This window comes from Lutjanus erythropterus, chromosome 11, assembly GCF_056507025.1.
Source record: "Lutjanus erythropterus isolate fLutEry1 chromosome 11, fLutEry1.hap2, whole genome shotgun sequence".
Lineage (NCBI taxonomy): Eukaryota > Metazoa > Chordata > Actinopteri > Lutjaniformes > Lutjanidae > Lutjanus > Lutjanus erythropterus.
The window spans coordinates 25,041,875-25,049,412 of record NC_139327.1 but is presented as its reverse complement, the minus strand read 5'-3'; the positions used below and the strand labels follow the sequence as shown (position 1 = coordinate 25,049,412).

Below are 7,538 nucleotides of genomic sequence, written 5' to 3'. Positions count from 1 at the left end.
CTTTCTTATAAATTAGGTATATTGTAGTTTGGGACTTTAAACATTTAATTGCACAGAACAATAAGTCAGTTGTGAATGAAAATCCTACTGCTGGGTTAACATACAGACCTGTTATATACAGGACCTGCAATTAAAAAAAAGTCTGTATATAGTAGGTTATAGCAAAACAACAGGCCTACCATAGTAATTCACTCTGTATCACTGAAAAAATATTTCCAGTAGATCTATATTATTGCCAGATTCCTCCCTTGTAACTGTAAACTGCATTATCCACTAACTCTGGCTTAAACTTAACTACTATTTACAGTCAATTACTCTGTCTATTATTTTCCTGGTTAATCAATTAGTTGTTTGGTCCATAAAATGTCAGAAAAAGGTTAAAATGTTGATAAGTATTTCCAAAAGCCCAGGATGACGTCCTCAAATGTCTTGTTTTGTCCACAACCAAAAGATATTAAGTTTACTGTCACAGAGGACTAAAGAAATCAGAAAATATTCAGATTTAAGAGGTTGAAATCAGAGGGTTTTAACTTTTCTTATCAAAAAAATCACTTAAAACAATAAATCGATCATCAAACTATTTGATGATTAATATAGTAGCTTGACAACTAATCAATTAACCGTTGTACTTCTAATGAGCACACATCGTCTTTCAATTAGCTACTGTATGTACAGCCTATAAACATGAAGCAAAAATATGGAGCTAAAAGCTATCAAGTAATCAATCTAGCTATGATTTGATGTCTGTTGCCACAGTCATATCCTAAATCGGACTATAGGCTCATAGGTAAACATGGCTATACACTGAATGAGTGCCTGCAAAAAGTAATATTTATGTAAATATTTATGTAAAGCTGTCAGAATTAGGCCAAAATAGATATTATGCTGAGGAAACTAATCAGGTAATCAATCTCAATGCCTATTCAGTGTATTTATTATGATTTAATATCTGTTGCTACATTCACATCTTAATGAGCACTGCGGACTCATAAGTAAACACAGCCATAGCACTGAATGAGTGCCTGGTAAAAGTAATGATGTAATCTTGTTGGAATAAGGAAAAAAAAATATTATGCTAAAAATAATAAAATTATCAATCTCTGACCTAGCATACCTATTTGATGCATTTATCATGATTTGATGTCTGTTGCTACATTCACTGCAAGCTCATAAGTAAACACAGCCATAGCACTGAATGAGTGCCTGCTAATAGTGATTATTATGCGTAATGGTCAGAAAAACTAATAAAACACTGTTTGGTGAAGTCAGAGTGGTGAAGCTTTCTCAGTGAGTGAACATCCCACTGCTATGAGACAAACATACAGACTATACTGGAGCCGCAATTAGCAAATAAAAGTTTTTATATTTATGTTAAGCTATTGAACACCAACCTCAGTCTGTCTCATTATAAAAAAAAATCTAATGTAGTACTAAATTATTGCCAGGTTCCTCCCTTCCAACCATAAACTGCATTATCCACTAACACTAAGTTAAACTGAACAGTAAAGCATTGATCTCTTTAAGTCTGTGGTTTAATTGGGGATGAGTTCACTATCATCTTTCAATTAGCTATTGTAAATGAAGAAAATTAGGAAAAAAATAATATGCTGAGAAAAATGATCAACTTTGGGGCTTTAGTATATCTCTTTAATTCATTCATTATAATTTTAAGCCTGTTGCTATATCCACATCTTCATAGGGACTACAGGCTTGTAAGTACACATATCAACACTTAATGAGTACCTGCTAGAAGTGATTATTACATACTTGCCAGAATTAGGCAAAAAAAAAATTTTGCTAGGATAAAATAATCAAATATTCAATTTTGAGGCGTAGTAGTATCTATGTAGTCCATTTATTATGATTTGCATCATTCACACCTAAATAGGGACTGTTGGCTCTTAGGTAAACATAGCCATAGCACTGAATATCTGCCTACTAAAAGTGAATATTATGTAAACTTGTCAGAATTAGGCAAAAAAATGATTGCGCTGAGAGAAAAAATCAATATCAAGGCCTAGTATACCTTTGTAAGACATTTATCATGATTTCATACATTCATACAATACATCTTAATAGGGTCTGTAATCTCATAGTCAAACATATCTATAGTAATGAATGAGTGCCTGCTAAAAGAGATTATTATGTAAACTTGTCCTAAAGACAAAGAAAACACTGCCTGGTCTAGTTAGCATAGTGAAATTTTCTCAATGTGCTGAACGTAAAAAATCACGGCGTATACAGTAATTAAAAGGCAGCCCATTAACTGTATTGTTATTGTGTTTTCATTCTAACTCAACGCCAAATCCTTTAAAATGTCACATCCAGCGAGTAACTGTGCCTTACGGAAGGGGAAAGCGCGTCGTCTGTCTGTTACACGTGAAAACTCGATGTTTTCCTCACGCGTTTTCAAAGTCATAATTTGCAAATAAGCTCACGTGTATTGAGGAGAATGTACAATGGAGGCGGTTGATGAAGAGGGGTACAGCACGTCCAACATGGTCTACACAACATTTTACGGCCGCCCGCTTCACTGGCTACAAGCGCTCCATGTTGTCTCATTCATTTAACTTGCCTACTGTACACTGTGCTGCTCAACGTAGTGAATTCAATACTATGGCAAACACACTACACTACTACCAGCTCCAGCATGCTCCGACAGAAATATTTTTGTATCCACGCGCCTCGGAAAACTTCAGTGACGTTTCACAAAAGGCAGCCAATCGGCGGTCGTCTTCTATTAGGACAATGAAAAGCCTCTGGCCAATCAGGGGAGCGCCAGCCAGGGCGCCGGCCAATGGCGTGCGAGCCCCGCCGAGAGTAATGTTAGAGAGCCGAAGACTGAAGACACTGCGTATCGCCTATGTTCCCTCACACACAGCCATTGCAGAGCATTGAGATCCAGCGATAGTCCCTATAGGTAAGTATCACACACGGAAATTTGAAGTGTTTGTAACGATGAGAATGACGATAACATTTAAAAATATCTTACATATGTGTCCGCCATGATGGAACGTGAAGCCTTTTACAGCTTGTAAATAATTTTATCGCAAAAAAACAACAAAAAATAGCCGGGCGCTTAGCAGGTAACATTACATTACCCTGCTTGGGAGTGTGGAGCCAGACGCTCTGTAAAAAAGACGAAATGAATATTAACCTTGACTGAATTCGACGAAAACCGTTGAATCCGTTAAATACGAATAATTTTGAATATTACTGTCGTGTCATTTTCACAAAATGGAGTCGAATCAAGCTGTAGTTATCGCGTAAAAATTCAGGAATGTCTAGCGGACAACACGGTTAGCGACAATGGTAGAAGACTCACCGTTAGCTAGCCATTGGCATTGCAGTGCATTGCGAAGCTGAATGCCTGTCATGAGAAGAGTGCGGGGTTTTCCAACCGACATTAAAATTCACAAAAACATAAGAAAAAGAGAGACCGTTTCAAAATACGTATGTACATATGTTTGTTTGTCGCAGTTCGCCCGAGAAGACGGTGAAAAAATTACCTCACGATCTGCGCTTTACTGTAATGGCTGACTGTATTCGCATAGGAGGCAAGGCAGCGAGGCAAATGGGAAGCCAGTGACAGAGGCGCAGTTCAGTTCAACTTTTTCTAACCGTGTTTTCTCGCGAAACAAACCCGTAACTACAGCATGCAACGGCGGCAAAAGAAAATTCAACCCTTCGTGATTAAAACGACACCCTTCGGAGATTTTTCCGATGCTTTTAAGGGGTTTAAATCCGGGGTTGAAATGAAGTGGTCGCCGCGGTCGCTCTGCCCTCTATTGCATGCAGTGCAATGGCTGTGCGTTGACACAAAGAGAAGGAGCCATATTCTCCATGTTAGTGGATGAAGACGAGCGGCCATTAGGAGCTCATAGAAACCAAGTCAGTAGCACAGCCCGCTCATAGACACAGTGCAGACCCAATGTATTACTATACAAACCGGCTAGTGCAATAGGAATCAATCGGGGAAATATTTTGTCAAGATCGCCGGCTTTTTAGACATATTTGTCGAGTTGCAAAGCGAACTGGGAGGCGGGAGGAGACATTTGAGGGGGACTTTCTTTCATGAAGAAGGCATTCTCACAAAATGGAAGAAGAAATATTGCCGTCGTTGTTGACCTCCTTTTCCTCAACGAAAGCCTATGCGCCATTACTACTTCGGTCGACGCAGTTTAACTGGGAGTTACAGTAGCATTTAATAGGAAAATGTAAAGGGAAAAAATAGCGGTTTTAAACGTTTTAGACAAAGACGCAGAATTATTTACAGAATAAGAGAATGCGAAGACTGATAGGAAATGAGTGCTAAATCACATCGAATCGCAGTTTTAAGTGCTTTATTTTCAATAAATACGTATTTATCTGTAATTTGTGTCTTTTTTTGTGTCAAAGTTATTTGCTTGATGAAAACATGATCTGAATGAGACAGGGGATTTCCTGAAGGCCTATTCTTATTGCATATGAGGTTTGAGGGTATTTTTTTCCAAAAACACGAGTCTTTTTTTTTTTTTTTTTTTCTAAGTCCACGGTTATACTCCTACATAGAGCCGTAGTTTATGTTCAGCACTTATGCTGTAGGAAGTTTTGTAGCTTCACGCACGGGCGGGAAAGTATATCTCTACAAGGAAAACATACATTTCGTGATGTTTTTTTTTTTTTTTTAATGCGATTTCCGTTTTGAACCGGTGGCGATGTGTTTAGCCAGTTTTAACCCACCAAAATGGGAGTTGACCACGGACCAGTGAGTTTTATGTGGAGGCCACAGTACAGATTGCATCAATAAGTAAAAGTCGTTTTCGTTGCATTAGCTCCGTCCGTGCTGAGTTCACGGGTCCTAACTTCGTGCAGTTTGACAGCAGCGAGGGCGGGTCACTGAAATAGTGCTATCAATACTAGTGTGGTCAATGGAGGGAAATAAAAAAGACGTGCTCATTGTATAGTATGAGCAGCATGGTAGGTGGGCGAGGACTATAAACAATACATTATTTATAAAAATATAAATTTAGAATAGATTGAAGAGATAGTTAAACAAGACAAAATATACATTTTTAAGGCAAAATTATTATTTTTTGTTATGTTTATAATTGTTGATGAAAAATTTGGGCCGTCGCCCCCAGCCAGTTGGCAATACAATGAAAAAATATTTTTGAATACCTGAGCAGTTGCACAGCTAATCTATACTTATCAAAACATTTTTGTTTTTAGATAACTGTTATCAGGATGGGGAGAGAGCCGAGAGAGCCGGGAAAGCCGAGGGGCAAGATGTCCTCCTATGCATATTTTGTCCAGACCTGTCGGGAGGAGCACAAGAAGAAACACCCTGATGCTTCGGTTAACTTCGCCGAGTTCTCCAAGAAGTGCTCCGAGCGATGGAAGGTAGGAGAAAATGGATTATTGTCTCATAAACCTGAAGTCTGGTTATTTTGTTGCTTAATGAGTGTAATATAATTTCTATAATTCAAGTGCTGGATATTGCTGTACAGTTTAAAATGATGCAGCACTTTCTAAAACAGAATACTTAAGTGCAAAGGCTGTTGCCACAGACAGTTAAATCAGCAAGTTACCCTCCGTTTTCAGACAATGTCTCCCAAGGAGAAGGGCAAGTTTGAGGACCTGGCCAGGCAGGACAAGGCACGCTATGAGAGGGAGATGCTGACCTATGTTCCAGCCAGGGGAGGCAAGAAGAAGAAGTTCAAGGACCCTAATGCCCCCAAGAGACCTCCGTAAGTACTGCATGTCAACACTTAAATGTTTTTACAGCCTCTTGCAATAGAAGAGGTCTCTTTTTGCAGAGCAAAACCAATCTGAATCAGGGGCAGCTGACTCACGCACGTTAAGCTGGATAAATGAGAAGCTAATTCTTTGTCTTGCTTATTTTTTTTTTCCCCCCAGATCTGCTTTCTTCATCTTCTGCTCAGAGTTTCGCCCTAAGGTGAAAGGTGAGTCCCCTGGTCTGTCCATCGGCGAGGTGGCCAAGAGGCTGGGCGAGATGTGGAATAGCACCTCCTCAGAGGACAAGCAGCCCTTTGAGAAGAAGGCTGCTAAGCTGAAGGAGAGATATGAGAAGGTAAGGAAATTTTGCATCTTTTACAAATGATTACTTTGTCCATTGTTTTGATCCCGATGCTAATTTGCCATATTTTCATTTCTTCATCGCAGGAAGTTGCAGCATATCGCCAAAAGACCAAAGGAGGCAGTGCTCCAGCAGGAAAAGCCCCAGCCAAGGCAGAGAAGAAGGTAGAGGAAGACGACGATGACGAGGAAGACGACGATGACGAGGAGGAGGAAGACTACGATGATGATGATGAGTAGACAGCGAGTGACATATATAGTGGTCATTTTCTTGTTTATAAAGCATTTAACCCCCTTGTACACACTTCACTTACTGAAAGAAAATACATTAGTATCCAAGGGGTAAAAAAAAAAACAACAAAAAAGGCTGTGTATATCAGTTGTTTTTATGCTGTACAGTTTTTTTCTCCTTTTTGTATAGTTAACACTACACAAGTGTCGTGTCTGTATCTTTCTGCCAGTCTTATTTTTTCAGTGATAGTTCCTAGACCACTATCCTTCCTGGTACAGTGTAAAGGGGTGGGCTTACAGTATTTACCCTAGCTAGAGGTGCACAGCACATAAAAAAAAAACGTTCTGAGTTAGATCTGAGTGTTTCTTCCTTATTTTTTTTTTTCCTCTTTTTTCCTGTGTGTTTTTATTTTAAATGACATGTTATCAAATTTGACGTATCACGGTTGTTTTACTGATCTTTACGTACCACTGTAATAGCAAAAGTAAGAAAAAAAAAAACCGCCTTGTTTATTGTTGAAATTTAAATTGCTTCTGATGTCAATAAACATTTTTTTTTAATAAATCGGTTTTGTGTCGTGTGTTCGGAGGGGGGTATTGAAAGGTTCGGCTCATTTTCCTGCAGGTTTCTGTCTCTTAAGATTAAATGGGTTCAAGTGTTTTTGGTGAGAGCAGTGTTTTCTGGAATAGTAGTAAGATGAGTAGAGTAAATGGCAGTTTTCTGCACTGGATATCAATACAACTAGAAAAAAAATAACAGATTATTAAATATCAAACAAAAGTCTATCTCTGCTTGGAAATGAACAGGTCTGAGTGAGACTATCCTGCTCAGTAAATGTTTAAGACCTAACAGCCATTAATTTTTATCCTTCTTGAGGTGAGTCTTCCCTCGCTGTCTACTCGGTAAAGTAAAATGGAGTTGACATTATGATGCCGGGAGACAATTAAATAGAGCGAGAAAACACCTAACGACCCGAGCCTTGATAAACAGTTCCTATGAAGTATGACTCATCACCAAAACTGTTTGTGTATCGTGTGTATTTTAGCCCACTGTGGTTGTATGCAAACGAACCGTGCGCAGGAGCTCCTTTGCCCCGGCGGAGGTGCACTGAAAGTAGCATTATTGTCTGCTGCTCTGCATGCTAACATGCATCACTGACTGTTCTTGTTTTATTTAGATACAGCTGCTTCATCTCTCACGTACTCTCTAGGTCCTATCCAGGGTAAAA

The 7,538-nt window shown here is 39.0% G+C and overlaps 1 protein-coding gene across 1 annotated transcript; it reads left to right on the top strand.

The window, feature by feature from the left end:
- The first annotated feature begins 2,766 nt into the window (after nt 1-2,766).
- Nucleotides 2,767-6,876, top strand: hmgb1a (high mobility group box 1a). The gene is made up of 5 exons (XM_084729790.1): nt 2,767-2,920; nt 5,212-5,382; nt 5,584-5,729; nt 5,899-6,073; nt 6,166-6,876. The coding sequence occupies exons 2-5, from the start codon at nt 5,227-5,229 to the stop codon at nt 6,316-6,318; spliced, it is 630 nt and encodes a 209-aa protein (XP_084585916.1). The 5' UTR covers nt 2,767-2,920; nt 5,212-5,226; the 3' UTR covers nt 6,319-6,876.
- The last annotated feature ends 662 nt before the right edge of the window (nt 6,877-7,538 follow it).

What these genes read in the sequence shown, in the direction of transcription:
- hmgb1a (XM_084729790.1), top strand. Translation starts at nt 5,227, where the DNA reads ATGGGGAGAGAGCCGAGAGAGCCGGGAAAGCCGAGGGGCAAGATGTCC. An exon ending in AGTGCTCCGAGCGATGGAAG is followed by an intron (nt 5,383 to 5,583) that starts GTAGGAGAAAAT and finishes CTCCGTTTTCAG; the next exon opens with ACAATGTCTCCCAAGGAGAA. An exon ending in TGAAGGAGAGATATGAGAAG is followed by an intron (nt 6,074 to 6,165) that starts GTAAGGAAATTT and finishes TCTTCATCGCAG; the next exon opens with GAAGTTGCAGCATATCGCCA.